The 23,145-nt window shown below is 38.3% G+C and overlaps 1 protein-coding gene across 2 annotated transcripts in view; it reads right to left on the minus strand.

Annotated features, from left to right (window-relative positions):
* The window catches only part of GMDS (GDP-mannose 4,6-dehydratase), a 407,881-nt gene that overhangs the window by 220,431 nt on the left and 164,305 nt on the right, over positions 1 to 23,145 (minus strand). For both annotated transcript variants that reach the window (XM_059488226.1, XM_059488218.1), the window contains exon 7: positions 5,541 to 5,668. In XM_059488226.1, the coding sequence (XP_059344209.1) occupies positions 5,541 to 5,668 (128 nt within the window). The remainder of the gene's footprint in view (positions 1 to 5,540; positions 5,669 to 23,145) is intronic.

Consider the following 23,145-nt stretch of genomic DNA (forward strand, 5'->3'; position numbering starts at 1 on the left):
TACCTATAGACTCAATCAGAGGGAAGACAATAATTATTTCTGGATCTGCTCCTCCAGCACTCTTTTGTGTCAAGAAGAAGTGCCTCTATTCCAGTGCCAGTGCCTGTGGGTCAGCTCTGGGTGAACTTCACATCTTTGACTTGAAACCAGCTGAGACTGCGCTGTGACCACTTTTGGCTGTATTCTATCCTGAGAACTGGGTCACTGTTTGGGTGGATGATTGAACTTATTACTGTGGTCAAATGTCACTTCCTTGATCTTGGACACCTATCTCCACAAGTCCTAAATATTTACATGAGGAAATCAAAAAATATTCTGCCCTTGGCAAGAGCATACTTCCTGTGGGAAGATGTTGCTTTCTCAAAAACATTTCAGCATGAGACTTAGTTCTACATTAAAGATTTTTGAATGTTCATTGTCTCATTTTCTTTGATACATGTGCTTCTAGAAAAGGTACTGCTTCAGCAAGTACCTGTCAAGAGTTTTATGAATGTTCAGTAGTTGTTCCAAAGGAGCACAGACTATCAAACTTTTCTCCTGAAGGTTCTTACAAGTTCTGATGCTCTCACAATTACTTCACCTAGATGGAAGCAGTTCAGTGCATAATCACCTCAACTGGAGCAGATTTGATTTAATTTGAAGATCAGTTCGGCCTACTAGAGACATTAGTTAAGTCACCTCAGACAAGTTGATGGAAAGAAAATGTTCTGTGTATTTGGAAATGCACAAAATACACTTTACCTGGATAGCTATACACTAATCCTGAAACAAGCCCATCACTGAGGGTTTAAAATTATTTCATCTTCTAACTTTTATTAGAAGATATTGACCTTAAACATAAAAACTAAGCAGTAAGAAAGGAAAAGCATTTTTCACTTCAGTCCATATCAAAAGGGCAATCTGCATTTAAAAACACGCCTTAAGTTCATCAGGCAATCTCATAACTATATGAGGCATAGATAGTTACACAGACAGATACAACTGACTTTCCTTTTATAACCAACAGTCCTTACTAAAGCAAGACCCTCACAAACAAGAATTCAGCTGGGATGGTGAAAGAATTACTCAGAAAAAACTTCAAGTCTTAGCAGACTAAGGTGAAATGTATCTCAGAAGACAACATATCCTTAATGCTACAAGAAAATAACAAAACAAAAGTAGAAATCCTCAGCCAATACTCCTGCTGGCTGGCTCTTTTTCTTATGCACAAGAGTAAAGTAAAATTCCAAATAATTCTGTCTGGCAAGAGTTTTTATATTTAAACTTATGCACAAACATACAAGAAGGGATTTCCCACAACAGCAGTGGTAGCTGTTGTTTCCAAGGGTCATTTTCTGCCTATTAGAATGGCAAGTAGAAAAATAATTTATAAAAGACCAGGTGATGCTGACTAAAGATTTAAACAAAGATTAGATTTTATTATCTAAATTTCAACATGTGCAGAATTCTCTAAGACAATAAAAATGGCTGTGTATTTTCTTGTGCTTTTAATTACAGATTTACGTATGAATCAGCACTAAAGCCAATTAAAAAGAAAATAAGATAGAAATTTTCTCTTTAAGCAGTTTCACAGTTTCTTAATATGCTTGATTGGTCTGCACAATAAATTACTATAGTACTTATTTATAAACAGTTTTCTTTTGCTTTGATTGTTTTCTTTTACATTATTTAAATACAAATTAATGGAAGCCGATTCCCATACATTCTGAATATCAAATGCACCCCAACTTCACCATGAATATGGGCACACACCTAATTTTAAACTTTTGACTAGACATGTAATTAATTGAATTGGAGCCAATTATGACCCAATTATGAGTCCTCTGTAATTACTGCTTGACGTACTTGCTGGATTTCTATTGAAGGCAAGAGACAATATTTCTGATCTCTATGAATACCTAAAGACTATTAAAACTGTTACCTTTGACTTGTTCTTTTAGTTTTGTAAGATCAAGATTGAGGGGCTTCTCCACAGCTTTCTTCAGTGCAGTATTTCTGCTGTTTGCACAACACTGAGGTATGGGCAGTGCAATTGCAGAAGGCAACCTGAGCATCAGCAGGTGATAAAGAGGAAACTGAGGGAAAGGCAGGAAAAACCTCAGCTGTTGAACGGAGGCTCGTGCATCCAGGTGGCCAAAAAGGCCAATGGCATCTTGGCCTGTACCAGCAACAGTGTGGCCAGCAGGATGATTCTTCCCCTGTACTCAGCAAACTTAAGGCTTGTTGTTGTGCCAATAATTGAAAATACCTGGCAGATAGTCTGCAACAAATAAAGGGTATGTTATCCTCACAAAGCAAAATAGTACACGGAAGATTCATATGTCGATAGCACTGATGTATTGCTTTTCACCTCTTCCAACTCAGTGGCATTGATCATCATCTCTAGTACAATCTCATGAGACCTGTGCTGGCTCACAGCAAAATAAATAATGGAGAAAGGGAGAGCAGGAGGCAGCAACAATTTCTGCCAATATGTTAAGAGTTACTAATTTTAGGTTAAAATTTATAATCCCATACCAAGCATTTTCAATGCTTACATTTTTCTATTCTGTTCTCTTTAAACACTGAATGGAATCCTTTCTTTCCAGTGAGTTGGACTTCCCAGTTTTCATTCACCAGCACAATGCTGCTGTACCCTGTTGCTGCAGGTGGCAGTTCAAGTGCCAGGTCAAAATCCTGATCAAATACATTTTCCAACTATTCTCTACTGATATGTTTAAACCATGTTTAAACCCCAGATTTTTGAATCATTTGCTACCAAACTACCCTCAGCCCATCCCTCAGTGGGCACCTACATGCCTCAGTGCAGGTAAATGCTTCCATGCTTTACTGTGCACAAAGGAGGTTGCCCAAAACCACAGTGGCAGTCAAATGAACTCATATAATCAAAGCTCGAGAGTCATGAATTCTGCTTGTGCTGTGTGACCATCAGATGTTCTCAAGTCCAACACATACAGGATACTGTTTCTCCATGAAGTCAATGGCTTGGCTCATAAACTTTGTGAGATCAGGAATTGACCCATAATATTTCATAAAACAACAAAAAGGAATGTATTTACGGTTTTTATTATTATCCCTAATAAGGAAATAAGAAGAAAGGAAACACAGTACATGGTCTAGTCTATATGCACATGTGTTACTTGTATTAATATCTATGGGATTTAAAGCTACATATGGAGAGGATAAGATATATCCCTATGTGTTCAGCCATATGCTTAAGGAAGCTCCCAAAATGCTTGTAAATATGATCATGCTTTCTAACATATTATGCATTTATTTGAACAATGTTAAATCTCTAAGCCCTACTTTCCAGTCCATTAAAGCCTCAAATAATAGTTTATTTCCAGTTTAAAGTTACCCTATTTTTTACCCATTAGAAGGCTGCCTGTAACCATATTTCCATAATACGCAGGGAATTAGAGAATTGATAATAACTCTCCCATCATCTGAAGGGATGATATCTCTCTGGGATGAGAAATACTCAAGATGAACTATATTTTAGCAAGGAATTCTTTCCAGAAGATTTTGGGACAGGCCCAAGATGTGTAGCTGAAAGGCCTGGAATGCTACTTGCACAAAAAAACATGTGTTCGTGCCATAGACCTCAGACAACTACATTCTTTCTGGAGGCCAAAGGCCTTGAAAGCTATTCATCCTTCTGGATTTACTTGTTGATTTTTAAGGGTTGAATGATAGCCTCAACAGGCAGAGGGAGCTGGGCCTGCTCAGCCTCAAGAAGAGAGGGGATGAATGTCATCAGTGTTTATCTGTATTGGAGTGTCAAAAGGACAAATCCGGGCTCTTGGTGTGCCAAACAACAGGACAAGAGGCAAAAAAAAGCAACTGACACACAGGAAGTTCCACCTGAATATGAGAAGAACTTCTTTACAGTGCAGGTGACTGAGCACTGCAACAGATTTCCCAGAAAGATTGTGGAGTTGCCCTTACTGGAGATATGCAAGAACTGTCTGGACACAATTCTGTTCAATGATCTCTAGGATGATCCTGCCTGAGCAGGAAGGTTGGACCAGATTTGCTGTGGTACCTTCCAACCCGACCCATTCTGTGATTCTGTGAACACAGGACAAGGGTCTAACCCAGAAGGCACAAGGGAGTTATTTAGGATTTCCCTTAGAGAAGAAGACTTTAGGATTCATCCCATGATTTATGACCTAGTGTAATTTCTGTTGGAATGTCATAGCTGAAGTCTTTATGAAATATCCAATGCATGTTAACAAATCATATTCATTATTTTCATGCGACTGATCATTTTATTTGACTTACCTTTTACTTCTTCTCAGTTGAGGCTTGGTGATAACTCATGATCATCCTTTTATGCATTAAAAAGATGACTGGGATGGTTTACTGGTTTAACTACTTCAACCAATGTTGTAGCCACAAACATAAAACCATAGCCATGGAGGCACAGTCATTACACTCATGATGCTTTTAACATCTCACACACAAACGCAGCACAGAACCTAAGACAACTTCATTTGGCTGCCAAAAATCACCTTCTTCACTTGCTTGATGTAACCCTTTTGATACCAAGGCAGTATGGCTGTTTACCTTTTCTAATGTCATCCAGGACATCAGTTTAGAGAAGCATTATGATTTTGTTTTCTTGCTCTTTTTGATTGTAAAGAAGATTCGAGAGCTCAGCTTTTACTCGACCTTTAAAGTCTCAATTTATGATAAAAATCAAGACTTTTGCCCACTGAGATACTTCTTACTTTGTAATATAGGAAACCAAAACAAACAGTCGTCATCTTTTTAAACTACATCAATGAATGGTGAAGTCAAATCCGGTTTCCCAGCAAGGAATTATTAAAAGACAGAAATAGTCCAATGACCACAGGAAATCTTTAAGCACCAAAATGGGGACAAAAATCTCCTGGGGAAAAGACAATATTTCCTACATGGTCATTCATGTCTCCTTGTAATACAATACAGGGGCATTGTTTGTTTGTCTGCTTAAGTAGATGGGTAGAATAAAATTAGAAGCAAATCCTGACTACAGACATTTCAAACACCAAGTGCAGGCTTATGTGTTCCAATACCTGCCATCACAACTATCTTGTGATGCTTCTTTATAACATATAATCAAAGAGGGCTTTGATCATTGATACAGGCCTAATTTTTGCCTTACTAAAAAAAGGTCACCAACCTCCAGCAGCATCTTTCATTTCAGGTGATTCTGCATCTTGCTGAAATCAAGTCATTTTATCAGTCATAAAATTTGTCAAAAGAATTGAAGAAACACTCTAAAATAGAACCACGTTGTAGTCAGACCCCTTCCCCAGGAATTCAGGCAAGGAATGTAAACCCAAAGATTTATTTTTCTGTTCAGGTCATGCCTGGGGTAGACTGCTGTGTTACTAAATTCCCTAATCTGAAGTCAAGAGCAAGACAAAGTTAACAGACCTCAATAGGCAAAAAAAAAAATCTTGAGGTAGCCCTCTGTGGACCATAACCTGAAGTTACAGCAATAAGCATTATCCCCTCCACAGAGATGATTCAGAAAAAATCCCACAGCTTACCTCAACGTAGTCCCTGGCGTGGCCCCAGTCTCTCTTAGCATCCAGATTGCCCAGGCTGAAGCAGTCCAGCTGCCCAAGGTGAATCTTGGCTACCGAGCGGCTGATCTTCCGAGTGACAAAGTTAGCCCCTGGAGGAGAAATAAAGCATTGTCACAGGGGCAGATAGCTCTGGAGACACCTCGTGCAGCTCAGCACATGGCACTTTCAGCCCCCACTCACTCCCCTTGCACCACACAGACCCACACCATCTTTTATCATTTGAGCAAGCTAGGACGCTTCCAGGGCAAGTGTCACATTAGTTGCACTTTCACAGCAAACATCTTTCTTTGTGGGACTTCTTAAGCATTCCTAATTTGCTGCCTCAGTATTCACTCCAGGCATTAAGCCAAAGAAAATCATTTGGAATGTCAGTTCTTAAACACAAAATGCAAAAGGTTACATAAAGAAGACAGACATCTTAGACCACCCTCAAGTTTTTCTGTTTCAGTTTCTTTTTTCATTTTTAATTTATTTTTTCAAGGAATGCAACTATCTAAATAAATGTGTTTATTAATAAAAAAATTGAGATAATGCAAATACTATGTATTCTCCAAGGAACTACAATGGCTAAATGCATTATACTTTTCTAGTTTTTGGGGATTCTTAGTCCTCCAGATTCAGTTAGATCATGAAATTGTGATTACAACTTTTTCAGTAGAAGACTGTATTTTATTTTACTATATTTCAGTATTTTGGAAAATTTGTGTACCCATTTCAGTGGAGTTGCTCAAAACAATTTTTTTTGGTTACTTATTTTCAGACTGATTTCAGATTATCGTGGCTGTGTTTCTAAAAGGTGGTCACAGTCTCCTCAAAAGCAGAGGGATTTGAATTTAGACCAGGAGTTTAGGCCCATTGGCATTTGCACACTAATGAGCCACAAAAATTAAAATTACATGCCTTTTTAATAGCTAAAACCAGATATGATTAAATGGTGACAGATGATACCTCCTCCAAATGAAAAACAGGAGACTTAGTGAAAATGTCTGTAGTTGTAAAGTGCTTTTAGCAAATTTCTAAAGTCTCAAAAGTGTAGCTTATACATTCAGTGCATACATGTAGTTTTTTTCATTATGAAACTCTGCTCTTTAGATACACATCTCAATATGTTCTGTTTCCTGTCAATCAAACAGAAGGTTGCAGCATTATTAAACAACATTAAGTGTCTTTTTCACATTACTGGTTTTTCCCGTAATGCCAATAGCACCACACTACTTTTCTGTATCAATTGACTCTACTAAAAGTAAAAAAAAAAGCACACCTGTAAGAATCATGTGGAATGAAGAACTTAAATTAAAGTCAGACCTTACCACAGGATTAAGATAGAATTTTAAATTTTCATCAACCACTGAACTAATTGCAATTCCAGTTATTAGCCATTTATATATCCTAATATATCATCAATTTGCACCTGTTCTTTAAAAGATGAAAATCATATAATTTCCATATCCCCTGAAAAAGGTGTTTGTATATAAATTAAGCTTCCTAAACAGTGTGATTTGCAAACTTTCAGAAACAAGATATACTCCATAGTCTTTTTCAAAGCAAATTCCTCAAGAGTTGGCCGGTACCAGCACTGTGACTCTGCTATTTGAACTTCTGAAAGCCAAGTACTGGGGTTCTCCTGTTCCTGGCTGGACAGGCTTACAGCAGGAGTGGAGTTCTGGCTTAACAGAAGTCAGTGACAGAGTCTTTTTGGCTTAGCCAGACTGGTACCTCTCCAAAGATTGTTTCTATTTTTAACTTACCAAAATGCTTTGAGACCTTCTCACAGATTATTGCTAATTAATTAAAAACCGATTCAACCAATGGCTAAAACTTACTAGCTCTGAAACCTTCTGCACCAAAATTATTTCAGTTAGGATTTTTATTCAGCAAATAACAGCTGAAGGAACAGGTTTCTTTCTGGAATAAAGTAGATGTTTTAAAGTTCCAGGCTGCAACTGAGTAATAAAGAAAACTGACTGCTTTCAACACTACATTCCCATTTGTAGCAAAAGCAATGAGAGTTCTAGTCACCATCTGCATTAAAGCAAGTTTTACTGTCAACCTGCACAACTAATGAATGTCAACTCCCCTTTTGGAGCAAATTCTTCCTCAGCATTACAAAAAAAAGTAAAAAAAAAAAAGCAGCACATTAGGTTGTGTGAGAGAAAAACTTTTATGCTATCAATTTAACTTTAATTGTATAAAAGATACACACAATAAAGAGCTGATTTGCCTAGCAGAGCACAACAAATACTAGTAACTGCTGTCCTCTTGAAGAGACACTGTTAACTAGAGAGAAACAATCTTCAAAGATATTCTCCAAGAAAAATCAGAATATTCCTCAAAAGGCTGAACTGAAAAACTAGAGAGCACCACAATGAAAAAATGAAAACCTTAATTTTACAGAGATATTTTAGTAAGGGTTCCACTAAATAATACCAACCCTCTTCTTGGAAATGCCTCAGCATTAAAGCTGTGGAAGAAAACTATGCTACTGTTCATTCTGAGAAATGCAATTAGAAAATTTTTTCATGCACCCAAGGACTGAATGGCACATTTCAGAAGCATTTAAATGATATGGTTCATAAATAATGTTTAAGTACTTATTCCCTTCAAACACAGTATCTTAAAATATCCCATTACACTCTGTGTTTGATCCCATGCCATTAAATGCACATCATAACTAGAATTTAGGCTGGTGCCCGCTGGAGTCATACAAAGTTGTTAAGACTATGTCAGCATTTCCACTAAAAAGCCCTGTCCTAGAGGTTTGCAATTTGGCTATGACATTGCTTTGGTCTGAAATTTAGCAGAAGGAATGTCTTTTTCCTCAGGACTGATTCTATCTAAAAGGTCCAGGCAAAACGCTGCACATGCGTTTGTATAACCGAATACAAAGGACCTTTTGAGGCACAGAAATGGTTAGCTTCCTTCTTCATCAAGAGGTAGTGAAGACTTGCTAATGTTGAACACACAAGAGCGTTTTTCTCCACAAAATAGCCGCTCAGTGCCAGGAAGAGTATCATCAGAGCTGCTGGTGTGCTAACCTTTATGTTGATTTTCATTGGATCAAGGTGATGCAGCAGCTAAAATGCCACCAGTTATCACAGGCAAATAAAGCCTAATTTGTTATGCTACTAACCTTGCTAATTCACCTGGAACTGTGTTGGTGATAGCGGCAGAAGCTACCTTAGACTGGTGGGAAAGAGAGATGTCAGAGTCCCATATTTGTCTCCTAGCTCTTCACTGCTCCCTCAGTTCAGAGAGGTTTTATAAAACACAACTCATTGCTCACACCCAGTACAAATAAATGTGGACTGTTAAAAACTCGGTTACATGGTTGATGAATTTTGACTTATTTGAACACCTTTTCAAAATTTGTGGGTGGCAAATGTCTGGGAGCTCACTTTCCTGCAGGAACCCTGAGGAGAGTCATTCTTGCTGTTGGTAGGGCCAAGCATGCTGGGCTAACTGCCTTGCATAGTTATCTATGCAGCAAATACATCAAAACCATGATGGGCCACATTATGCTCTGGTTTGCATTGTGATTGGCAGCATTGGAATCGCTGCAATGAAGCATTAAAGATGTGGCCAGGCAGAAGAGATATGGCCAGACCTAGCAGAGGATGCTTGGGTGCGACATTTCAGCTGTTCCAAGCAGCTCTACTTAAGAGAAGGTCTGACAAGTTCTTACATTTTAAAAGGGGACTTTAACAACAGTTTTCATGATATTAACAGCTCTTTCAGGAACACTGGGTATTAGCTTAGATTTGTTTTCAAAACCCAAGCCATCCCTTTGAGATCGTTCACATTCCAATAGGAACCATAAGGTCTGATTTACAAACCTGATTTACCCTAGAAAGGATTTAAAGCAAGGATTCCTCATCAAGCAGACCTATCTGCAAAACATATAACTTGTCGCCAAACCACTGCAGGAACAATACTACAATGAAAAGAAATAGCAGAGATATAATGCAATAGCTTTTCTCTCCATCCCAGACCTGTCACCCATTGTGCTGCCTGGCTCAGGGTGGAAAACAGCTCATTCCTTCCAGAAGGATGCTGCCTACATCTGGCAAAGATGCAATTTTGAAAGCTGGACACATCTCTCATTAATACACATTGAAAACTATTGTTTAGAAGGCATGGTCTTAGTGCACCTACAGTTCCAATGCTGGATTGCCCCAAGACAGAAAAAAAAAATTCTTAGTCTCTGGATCAGCACCCCGTTCCTTTTACAGCACTGGGGTTCCAGCCTTTGTGAGTCATCAGGGAACTGCCTGTTTTAAATAGGAGTTTTTCTCTGGATATTGTGGTTTAGAAGAGGCAACCAAATGGACGAAGAAGCTTTAAGAACCACTATTGTAGCATCTGTTTCTTTTCAAGAACCCTCATTTTCCAAGTTCTCAAGACTGCAAATACAAAACCCAGCTAATGATAAAACTGTGGTCTAAGGAAAACGGCTCTCCCTGTAAAACTAGCTGTTGCATGCCTAAGAAAATCCATTATTAATCCTTGCAATATGATAGAATGATAATCAATCTTACAGAATTCAATAGCAGTCCTTAGCTATCAAATGAGATGCAGTCCTAGAAAAATCTACCAAGTTCTCGTAACACCTTTTTTCTTCATTTTGCATAAAATATGATTAAAAAGTTTCTGTCTCTGAAGATACTGACACAAGAAAAAGGTTGAAACTCTGCAGTTTTTTCCCTCCAAGTTTTTGCAGTTCTGGCATAGATTCTAGTGGAAGCCTAACATGTTCAAACACATTGTGTACCCAGCAACTCTACTAACCCAGAGAAACATATTTCTTTTAACATACATGTGTTGTAAATTATACATTTAATGAGATCATTAAAATGTTTTGATTGCCTGAAAATTCACATTGCTCATCATTTCCATTCTATAAGAACCTTTTCAATTTTTTGTAACAAGGTGCAATGAAAAAAAAGACACCAGATCTTCTAAGAAAAGAAGACTTAAAACTCTTTACACTGATGAAAATCAATAACAATTATTCCAAAGCAAATGGGTTTATTGTCATTGTAAACCAAATGAAGAATCAAGTTATATATCTTTAAATTAACCTTCCATATTTTGAGTTTAAACAGAATTTTAAACTGTTTCTTGATCAAAACCACTGATACAGTATTGCATTTTGGTAAAAGTAGTAGAGCAGTTACTTAATATATTTTAAACAGTGGTGCATTTAAATTGTGAATCCATGCACAATTTAAAATAATTAATTGTTTTCACAACAATAATTACACAAAGTAGAAACACCACTGTTTAGAAATAAAGAGAAAATCATGGCTAAAAGTGACTTTTTTTTCTTCTGCTTGTCATCAATTTTTACTCAGCAAATACAGCTACCTTTGGATGAGCTTGCCATAAAGTCCACAATCAGATTTTTGCAAAATGAAATATATATGAAATAAGTGTGATATGATTCATAAGCAATTCCTTGTAAAGTCATGCATGGGAAACTTCTTCCTGACTGGAGCAATAAATCATTTTATTTCCTGAAACATGAGATATAGTGCTTTAATCCTTTAATTTTAATCCTGTATAGCATGGCTGGAAATACTTTTTTCATCATAATATGTTCAATCATTTTCTCTGTTCTTTAAAATTTTAAAAGTAGCTTATGGCAGTGGTTTTCTCAGATTTTTTTAATATGTTTGCAATGTCTTTCAAATATTTTCAGTTTACATATCCCAAGCTATTTTCCAATGGTCATGTATCTTTCTCTTAACAGGAAATTTTACTGATAATAGTATTTTCAAATAGGTTATTCTTCATCAATTCCCTGGGAAATGATTAGGTAACAGAAAAATCTGCAGATCCCAGACTGAAAGCAGTGGTCCAGTAACACGAGGATAAATTTGTCGCTCTTTATCAAGTGACTTTGAAATCTGTGATTTAAATAAAGTTATGTGATAGTAATTCCTTCAAATACTGCTAACAAAGGCATCAATCAGCATATAAAATGAATTATTTTGTTTAATAATATATTGATATTACAACATATATGACATTATAACCTTTAAAACACCAAATTGCACTAATTCTCCTTAGTTCCATTTTCCATTAGCACACCAGTTTTCAACAGAAATGTGGCACCAATTCTTTGGGTGCCCATTGTTGAGATAATGGAAGATGCACTACTAAAATACTTCAATATTTCAAAAATGAGGAGGTTAAGGCAGAAAGATAAGGGCATTGAGAGGTGGGAATCAGCAGGAGAGGGCAGGACAGTGGAGGGGGCTGATGCTCTCCAACCCCAGAACTCCTCTGCCCCTGCCATCCACTTGCACAGAGAACATTTGGACAGCTGAGGGCAACAGGAGGTCATTGAACTACGCATGGAGGGAACACAAATTATTGCCTTTTAAAATGTGAGCGGAGAATGAGAGCGAGAGACAGCCTTGTGAGGAACAACAAGGTACAGAAGTGTGGAGGGAGCGCAGAGAGTAGGAAATTTTTTCTTTTTCCCAGTGGGTGAAAAGAGAGAACAAAGCCTGCTTCAGGGGACAACTAGTAAGCTCTGTAAAAAGTAAGGGACACAGGAGTAGGGGAAGAGACCTACCAACCACCACCCAAGGACGAGAACCTGAGGAGGTGTTTGCCACAGCCCAGGCCACGCTCCCCAGTGACTCAGTGGTGCTAACCCTCCACTGGGCATCTGTCATCAGGGCTTTAGACTGCTCATGACTGTGCTGCATACAAACAGATAGAGGTTTCCACCTCTCAAAGAAACAATGACAGGATCATTTCTATGGCTGCACCACAGCAGCAGTTCTGTAAAGCGACTGTGAAAAAATGATGTTTGATTAGCAGACAATGTGCATGTGTAGGGTGTAACACAAAGCTATTAGATTTCACAATTAAAATACCACTGTTGAGGAATAATTACACTTCTTGGATCTATCATATGGGGTTGTTCAAAGGACAGGCTGATATACCAGCAATAATGGTTAGCTAAAATGTGCTATTTTAGTATATTTCCTCCATATAATTTTTCTTAAATTAAAATATTTTCCCCTCAGGAACTGTACACTGAACAGGAAAAGGTGAGGCATCAAAGATTCTTATAAAGGAAAACCCAAACATTAATACTGAAAACAATATGTAAAAGTGTTATTCCTGTTCCCAAGTTTATGTTGCTAATGGTGCTTACATAAACAGAGCAGCGTTTTGCTTACAGAAAACTTAACCTTTTGCTCCAAAATGTTCACTTTGGTTTTTTTAATCGCAGTTCATATACACTACATTGTAAAACAAAGGTAGATTTCTTTAGCCACTCTGATTTTCTAACATTCATTGAAGCTGTGTTTTTAAAATTGTACAGTGAAGGTTATTGAATTAAACCTCTAATTTCAGCTGTCACAGAATTACACAAGCCCTTGCATGTGTGAGCTGTGGGTAAACATGAGTGTGCTTGCCCATCAGTACAGACTCTTTACATTGTTAAAGCTTGTGTAAACAATTTTAGTTAAGTACATGCTTTGCTTAATTTGTGCTACAATAGCTAGAACTGTATGGAACCAAAAGGAAAATCCAGCACGTGTACAAAATGGAATTGTCCTGCCGTCTTAGGCAACTTGCACAAACCCCCGTGATTTTAACTTCCCTTGTTTAATGGCTATCACAGTCCAGACATCTGTGCTCTTAAATTTAACACTCCTTTCCTTTTCTCCCTATTGTTCCCCTCCTCCATCCTCTCAGCAACCAGTAGCACATCAAAAAAGTTGCTGTTTGACGGTTCAAGCTGAGACGTTCAGCCTTTACCCTCGCACTCTCTTGAGATGAAGCAGGCAAGGCTTTTAATCTTACCTGCTGACACATGACTGACTAATACAGTTTCTTGGACCTTCTGACCTCTGAGGGACTAAATCTGGCTGGTCTCTCAACCTCCCCAGGTGGCTGGGACATCAGTTTGCGGTGGGTCATGATGTAAACAAAGTTTTGCACGGGTTTTCCATGACTTTCTGTGCACCCATAATTCTCTTAACTTTTAATGTGCAAATTTCTCGAGTATAAAACGTATCATTTCACTTCAAGTCAGCGGGAAAAAGAATTTTCCTTTACTTTTACTGTAGGTTAAAGACTGTAACAAGAGCTAACCCTGAAACCAGTCACAGTGGCAAATTTGCTGAGTCAGTGCTGATGTATTTTCTTGGAGCAAGAGAAATGGTCTGGCTACAGCCAAGCAGCTTATTTGAAACTGCCTCCCACACAAACTAATAAAGCAGTGCTAGACGGGTTTGACACTTATACAGCATAACTCAAGATGTTCCTAATCCATGTGCCTCCCTTTGGAGCTTTGTTGCTCAACAATTTTTCTCCTAGGACTTCCTTCTGGTTAGCTTTGCAACAGCGGTAGTCCTTGAGGCACCCTTTAAGTCCTCAATATATTATTTGATAAATGTGTTTCGATTTTACTAAACCACCATTTGAACAGAAGTCCTGGAATCACCAAGAGGGGGTTCTGAAACACAGCTGAATAATTTTTTCAGGGAGCTGGAAACTGCCGAGGGGAAAGAGGTCACCAAGAAGTAACAAGGCGAGGGCCAGTGATAACTGGAGGGAAGCAAAAAAAAAGAAATATCAGCTTCTGCAAATACAGTAGGCACATTTTCTTCTAGTACAAGGTACATAAAATGCAAGGTGCTACATTTCCTTTCATCTTCCATGTTATGAATAGTTGGATTCTCAGCTAGGATGCGGTGAGAAATACATCTCCAACAGCACTGATGATCCCAACAAGTCAATGTACATATCACCACTTTCAAAGTTCTACAGTTTCAAGTACAAGGATGAAATCTTCCAGCTACAGACACCCTCTCAGACTCATAACAAACTAATCAAGTAAACACCTGGCTCAGATATTAAGAGCCAAAACAAAAACCTTCGCAGTGTGTGCTGTGGCATGCAGAAAAGCTGGTGTGCAACCCAGGGCATGAGATCAGCTCGTGGTGCTCTCAGCCTACTCTCCCTGTCCCTGCTGTCCCCATTTCCCAAGCTCTGCTCTTGCACAGGGACAAGTGGTTCTGCTGAAGATGGAGCAAGACAATGCTGGAAGTCATTATTTTGGATAAAACCAAAGTAACAACCCTGAAATGCAGTATTTTAACAACAAATCTCTGTAAAAAAAAGCTTTGATTGATTGTGTGGAGCAGGGGGAACCCAACCCTAAAGTAAGCCCCCAAGGCCTAAGAGTTTAATAATAGAATGGGGTGAAAAGGCAGAGACACAATGACAGTACACCAGGAAGACTGCAAGCCAACAAAGACAGCATGTCCCTTCTGGTCCAAAGGACTTGGCCATGTTTGGTCTAGCTGTGTCGACCTCCTCTATTCAGAAAGCCAATAAAAACATTATTTCACCTAGCTGTAGTTACTGCTGGTTGCTTAAACTTCCCATAAAATCTATGTCCTTACTGCAGCTCAGGATGTGATCACTCTCAGAGGACCCTGAAGTTAAGCAAGGGTGCTGCAGCTTCCACAACCAAGCTCCAAACTGGAAATGCCACCAGACAGAGAGGCAGCTCTCCCACAGGCAGAAAGGGTATGTCAGGAGGTTGCATAAAAGCCATCGCTGAGAGCAAACTCCCCTCTGGGACAAAGCCTGGGCATGTTGCTAATTTTCACTCTAAAATGAATAAAGGACCAAAAAAAGAAAGGGACCCTTATTTAGTGAGAAAATATTTTGAACATAATCATTGAGTAAAATTCTAACAGCTTTTTGAAATGTTCACACATTTCAATGAATATTCCTTTTTACTAATGTTGCCACTGAAACTGAATCCCACTCCTGAATTCTTTCTCTGTGGGAATAGAGTTTCTCTAGTGTAATTAATAATATAAATAAATACACAGCTATAAACACAGAGAACTCAGCTTTCTGGCAAGATAAATTGGTGCAGTTTGGCTGAAGTCAGATTACTTAAATTTACAAAGAAGAGGACAAACTTAAACATACCACCATTAACATGTCCAATCACCACAAAAGTTTTGCACAAGAAAATGTGAAACAAAACTTTTGGAAAGTGATTCAATGGTAAAAAAAACAGAGTGTCTATATAATACATCCATTTACCACCATTCAGCTTGTAATGCTCACTACTGTTTTAATAACAGTATTTTTAAGAACACTTCTTCCTTTTTGGACTCCTGAAATTCATTGTTATCCTGTTTTTGTGATATTTCCCATTTAAGTTAGTTTATACTTCCTCTAGGAACACAAGAGGCAGTCAGATCACCTGCTGTTCTGAGATGTCTACAATGCTTGAACACAATGGGGTGAAACCAGGACAGAAAGTTAGCCCAATTCTGAATTTCCTGGCTTTGTGTTTTTAGTGGGACCTTTCACATCATTTTTATATCCCCATAGGTAGCTGTGCATGCACTCAGAAAAACACACATGCTCTCTACATACTCCAGACAAAGCTGTAAATTTTAGCACCAAAAACTAAGATTACATGTTTTACTCTTGTTTTTGAATGCACAATGATACAGTTTTACAGAACATCTCCTGATATCATACTGTAAGCTTTTTCCTAATAGATAGCCCCCTGTCTGGAGACCAGACGTGCTCTGAGAGTAAAAATTGCTGTCTTGTGAGAAATGAAGTAGGCAAGGATCCTATGGAGCCTGAAGCTAACCAAAGGTAAAGAACTTCAGAGAAAGAAATGATAGATGCACAGTTCAGTCAGATTAATGCTGTACCAGGAAATGATCATAAGCCTTGTTCTTGTGCAGATTCTGAAAAGGTGCTCAGAAAGTCACTTAAATTCACATTCTCATTTAGTCACTGACACAAATTCCTCTATGTGCTTGTTGCCAAGGCTCAAAGTGGAAATAGATGAGATTTTTATTCTGAACATGAACTAATCAATCAAGCAATGATTCTTTTGGTTTTTCATGCCTTAATGTCACGTCCGAACCCCAAATGAAGGTAACATGCCAAAATGTTACAAGAATTTGAGAAAGTTTAGTATCTTGGTATTTGTGAAACAATGAGACCCTGGAAGAGTCAAAAAGGGATGAAATCACTCAATAGAGTAAATAAATATGCTGTGAAAGAATGTTTTTCTTGTTCTCTGCCCACCATTCCACCTTCCCCCACCCCAAGACAACATCTAGTCATTCCAGTGAAAACTCTCCATCCCATGCAAGGAATAAGGAAGAGGGAACCTGTGGGGAGAAAAACCAAAAGTGCAAACAACGACTTTATCAAAACATATAGGTACAAGTTTAAGTTTGTGGAGGCACTCCTCATTCATTCATTACACAGTTTATGAGCCAATCAAGTTTGCAAAGCTCCTTTTACCCTCCTTTCATAGTTTTCAGGACATACTCATATGTACCTAATTTTTTTATGCCCACACTAGGGTGAGGAAGACTTCAGCAGCTGTAGCCACAGAACCCTTAAATTTTCTGCTTCAGTCTAGAACACACTTCCAAAACTGGACAAAACTGAACTTTAAATAGTTTCCCAAAGCACACTAAAGAGTTCATTTCTCAAAGGGCAGTTTATTGACAGGCTTGAGGAGCAGAGAGGGAAATCACTGAAATTTAACCCTGAACCCCACATGAACCCAGGGATTGGGGCTGCATATTTTCCACTGTCCTGCCATCTGCTGCTTCACTGCACATGGTAATCTTTGGCAACCCCACTGAGTGCTGCCGGGGCTATGGCTCTGTTCAGACAGGGTGTAGAAAGAAAAGACACTGAGAATGTCATGGCTGACTGACCAGACCACTGAGATCAGAGAGATTATGCCTCATTTGCTCACCAAGCCCTGCCAAAAGCAACACCATTTAACTGCAGGTACTCAAAACCCAACAGGCCTGTTTAAAGGAAAAGTAGGCTAAAAAAGAGGACCATTCATAACCTGCATTTGTTTGGGGCACTGTAGCTACGACCTTTTGGCAATTACTCATGAGGGTTTTAAAAGAAAGTCTGCAGTGCCCAGCATTTCAGGTACAAGTGATATCTGGCAGAAAGTATCATACCCAATTTACAGGACACACCAGCCTGGGAGATGACTCAAGGCAGGAGTAAACAGAAGGAACCTAATAGCCCAGTGAACAGAGAAAAAAACATACTTGTTATTTTAAAACAGCTACAGTCTGTTTATCTCTTGGCTGTGAAATGCTGCACAGTATGGGAGTGTAAGGGTTTGGTACTTATATGCATAACCTTCATATGTCATCTCATGACAGGGGACCTCCCTTGAGCCAAAGCCAAATCTACATTTGTTCCCCAGAGCATCCCCACTAGGCTCCAGATGCAGCAGGCAAGGAATCAGCTCTCAAACTGATTTCCTCTGACCATGCTGTTCTGTGTAAGGGCCCCCAACCCTTCCAGTGATTAAATATCAAAAGTGTACACACAGATTTACTGACTTTCAAAATGATGACTCTAAAAGGTAAGGAATATTTCAGAAGTATCTTAGAACTGCTAAGGTATATTTTGTTGGACCTGCAAGAAAATTACTGTAGCATACAGAGTTACTGTAGGATTTTTGAGTCTTATCATGCTGACAACAAACACCTGTTATTAATGTAGCTCTCTCCCTCATCCTCCCTGCTTCTGCCAGAAAAACTAGAAATAAAAATGTAATTCTATATATGTGTCTATAACAACATCCTGCCCTATTTCTTCAATCAAATAACTGATCTTGGAAATGATAGTGTCTTCTCTTCTATCTGTTTAGGAAAGAAAAGCACTTTGATAAGACAAACTTCTCCAGGGGCTGCAGAACTATGGTTGGCAGACATCAGGCTTGACACATGTTCTTCTAATTGCAAAGGGACACTACAAAATTGTCCTCTGATGTGGAATAGACAATCACTATCACACTTTCTTCTTTCCTGCTGCTCTACTGCCTCCACTCTGTCTGCCTCACAGGGAGATCAGGAAAGAGACAGAAAAAACCCATGTAAGAGAAGAGGAACAGGCATCTTTTCTCCACTTCCAGCTGTGCTGGAGCCAACAGGCTCTGTTGTTTTGCTGATTCCAGGACACTCGCATCTTATTTGATCCCTGCTTGACAGAAGTGCACAGCAAACGTGGAATGGCTTGCAGACTTCCAGAGGGAGCTTCTGAAACCCTTAGACTCTTCCTTCCAAGACAGGGCCCTTTTTTCTGAGAGCTGGAGTCAAAGAACGTTGCTACCAACCTCCGATTAGTAAGCAAGACAGGAGCAATGTGGTAAAATGAGTAAGGCAAAAAGATCACACATGCTTTCCACTGTATTTTTCTTTTGATTCAAACACATATCTTGCAAAAGAGAGGGTTTGAAGTAGTAAGCTACCCACTAACACTCTCAGTTTTAACTTCTCTGCTGCTAAGCCCTGCTGAATCAGAGCTCCCGCTCCCACTCTCCCTCTTGACTCATAACCTCAGTGACAGCCACGAAGCTGGGCAGGGACACTTTATAAAATGTACTAAATGAAGCAACTTTCAATAATAACAAGGACTGGCAGGTAGCCATGTTAGAGGAGGAAAGACCTAGTAGGAATGTCCTGCAGCACAAAAGTCTCTGTTGTTCTCATTACTGCAGAGGAAGAAAATCTCTTTAAACGCTTTTGATTCAAATGATCATTTGACAGAAACAACGGATGAGACAAATGGCTGTAAAACAAGGCAATTGGATTTCCTACTGCTACAATATCTTACTTGGCTCCCATGACACAACTTCTCTGTTATTCTGCCTTGCCGTGGTAAAGTAAACTTACAGGCTACCCAGAAAACAGATGAGTGTAATCAGTCCTTTATAAATTATATCCCTTCACTCAAAGAAAGCAAATAACTTTGCCTGCTCTATAATAACTGTTTCTAATACTTCATTTATTCTTTAAGTTGTTTATAAAACACTTCAAGAGAGGTCAAGATGAGAGGGCAACAATAATTGGAGATTAAGGAGACTCTAAGTATTTTGCACCTGTGAGTAAACACTTTGGTAATTATTATGATGAGAGATAGATCTACTAAAAAACCCCCACAGCTTATATATGATTTTCTTGGACATGCATGTTACTTCATCTGAGAGGGAGCCCCATCTTTTCCAGGGCTATTTCAATTCAAATTTAAGCAGCTGCACATATGTCTTATGTCATGTGACTGGCAAGTCAACAACAACAGATTTAACCTCATCTCCTATGGAAGTAACCTAGAGAAATAATGAGCCAAGGGTAAGTGATATTCTCATGAAGTTTTTTCCAAGTCTCCTGAAAAAGCAGGGAGTTTCCTCCCCAGACACACATATGTTAAAGCCCACAGAGTTAAGAACAAGCAGAACTGAGCCTGAAAGACAGAAATGTGAATTAACATGCAGGACTGGTGTTCAGGTAGAGCTTCAGAAGGGACTTTCTAACAAAAAAGGGATATCATGTCCTTTTGCAGTCTCTGGGGCATGGTTCTGCGCACTCTGGTTTTTGTTCTTGCTATGTCCACACACAGCACTGGCAGTGGTCATGGCAGCATTCTGGAAATGGGACTGGAATAAACTCTGTAACACCATCTCTTGAGCTGCTGAACGTCACAATTGTGCAGATACCTAATGCAGCTGAACTCCAACATATCAATTAATATTAATCCCCACTTTAAAAGTATATATGGATAAAATTATATTAGATCTTTAAACACTCAACCCATTGTCTCTCTTAAAATAGTTACAATTTAGCTTGTCAGGAAAAAAACCCTGCTTCTTAGTAATTTTTCTGTGCAGCCTAGAAGAGGTTGGTAAAGAAACCACTTATGTCCTCTAATCTCTCTAAGCAACTTAAAAGAGAACCCAAAACAAGAAAAAGAAAACCCTCCTGAAAAAGAAAAACCAATAAAATTCTGAGTAATTATACAGAAATAATAAACTTAAGCATGAAAAAAACATTTTCTGAGGAATTTAAAAGTGGCCAGAGCTATAAACATACTGGCGTATGAAAATAAAATTAAATTTCTAAGTTATTCTTTAGAGTTTCATTAAAATTCAGTAAACAGTATTTGATTCAAGACAAAGTACTCTCTTTATCCATTTTATATAAGGTTATAAAAATGCAGATTCAAAATTCAGATTTTATATCATCCCACTTCTTTCTTTTAAACCCATTTCCTTGATGTCCTCAAAGATAGACTCACGTAGATCTAGACAAAAACACAAGCCCTCTCCAAACTGCTTCAGCGTAATACCAAACCAATACAGATTATTTCCATATAAAATGGTAACTGAACCACAGCTGTTACCAAATTCTTTGTTTTTCCTAATGCAGAATCGAACCAAGAAGAAAATACCTGATCATTGGATCAGAATAATTAACAGAGAATTTTCAGAGGAAGTTCCCTAACCACCCGAATTTTCATTTAAAATTTTTTCAGCTTGAACTTATTCAGAATAACAAGGCAGATAAATAATAACTGATCTGGCAAAACTGAACAGACTCATAAGAGTCAGAGTCTAAGAAAAATCAGATCCAAACCAAACAATTTTCATGCTGTTTTACTTGGGGGTTTTTTAAGCTGTTGGGATTTTTCAAGCACCACAAGTCCCGGAAACACAAATCTCTACAAGAAACATGATTTTTCTCTCATTTTAAAAATGAATTCTATTAACCTTAGCAGCGTCTCCCACAAACTTTATTGTAGATTAAAATGGAAATGAGGCTAAGCTAACATTTCAAGATAGCTGCCATCTACATCAGTACATAGTTGGGAAGTTCTGCTTTAGAAGTAGAGAATTATAAGGCTCTCTTAAAACTATTAATATTATGTTTATATCTTGAAAGCTCTCGGTGAAGCATCTTTAAAATATATAAGACTCCCAGGGCTTTGAAAAATCTGAATGGTCTTGTCACTAAACAGCAGGTTTGAAAATTAGATAAAGGCAACAGAAATCTTATTAAAAATTAACTTAGTTCATCATGTGGCTGCATAAATATTTCTTTCCTCACAGGCTACAGAAAAATAGCATTTCTGCTAATCCTTGAGGATTTCTAATTTTTTGCATTTTAGTAGTCTCAAGGAAAAGCATATTTTAAAAAGTGTTAAATCACTCAGATTTTGTTTACTGTGTCCCAAGCCTTTTCTTTTAAATATTAAATGATCTGATTTTAACCAGTAGATACAACATTGAGTTTGATCGAACCCTCACGTACATTATCAGTTAGGAAAATTTTGATTTATTCTTTTACAGAAAATTTTACTGAACACACAAATTCTTTCACCAGACTTTCATGTACAGGCAGCCACTTTCAAGCATCATCCACACACTCACACACATATATAATTTTGGGAAAAAATGAATGAACATTCCCTGATGACTCTGTGGGTTTCTTCACGGGTGTTGATGCCTGGCTATCACTGTCTACAAATGTGATGGTAAAGCAGATGATATCATCCCACCACCAAACCCTCAACGAACCTGTAGAACCAAAGCAACAGGAGACACTTAACTTACTTGCAAGTAGACCAGAGTTGTGCAATAACTGCGGAACACTAATGAAATCAAACCCAGAATTGCTTCATGCCATGATTTCAAAACAAAGAGCTTCTTTAAGTGCAATTTAAGATTATGATGCTTTTCTCAAGAAAAGCATCATCATGAGACGTAGTGAAAATTTAATAATGACCTGTTATTCACTGGCTTACACTTTTCTGACACCGTTTTGGCAACAGATGTTGGAATCACCAGCACAACAAAAACTGTTTCCAGTTCTTTAGTAACACCAGCACTTTCAGAACTAGGTAGCAAAGGTAGCATTTGCCTACTGCTTTTACATGAAGTCAAGCTTTCAAGTTCCCAGCCTTAGTTACTGTTACACCAATCTTGCCCTGTTTTTCATAATTATTGCAAGATCTGCTGGCACCATGAAATGTGCTAAAAATAAAACAATTGTATATGTGCTACACTCTTTTTTTAAACTTTTTTTGGTGCAAATCTCAAACAGCACACATAGTTTTCAGCAAAATTCAGATGATTCAAATCACTACCTGGAAGCTGCAGCACATCTGGACAGGTTATGGCTCAGGGCACAGAGCAGCTATTCAGAAAAGGAGAAGCACACCCACTATTTAATTTTAGACCATACAAAAGGCAGAGATTTGTCCATAACACAGGAGTTGGGATGCTTTACCCCCCTAGAGCATGAGCACAAGTCAAACTACTAACACCAGTCCATCCCATTCCCCAATTTTCCCTAAGGGGTCAGGACTTGAGAAGAAGAAGACACATTCTGAAAAACACATGTGAAAATTAGCAATCACTGGCCTGATTTTCAATGGCAGATACATGCAACACTTATGAAAACAAACTGCAGGGGAATAAAAAAGGAGTATTTGCATGATGCCTGTTATGGTCACAGGGTTGACTTTAAATTCAATTGCACTTCCGTATAAATGTTTAAAATGAATTACAATACTGGTGCCATACTAAAAGAACAAAGTTTTTAAGACCATGGATAATTTCCAATTCACTCTGTTTTCAAGAATTGCATAAAATTTGGGAAGTAAGAACTTTTCCTGACCTTAGGAAGTGCACAGTGTCTCCATTTATCTTGAAGCAGTGCAGTAA

Source organism: Ammospiza nelsoni, chromosome 1, assembly GCF_027579445.1.
Source record: "Ammospiza nelsoni isolate bAmmNel1 chromosome 1, bAmmNel1.pri, whole genome shotgun sequence".
NCBI lineage: Eukaryota > Metazoa > Chordata > Aves > Passeriformes > Passerellidae > Ammospiza > Ammospiza nelsoni.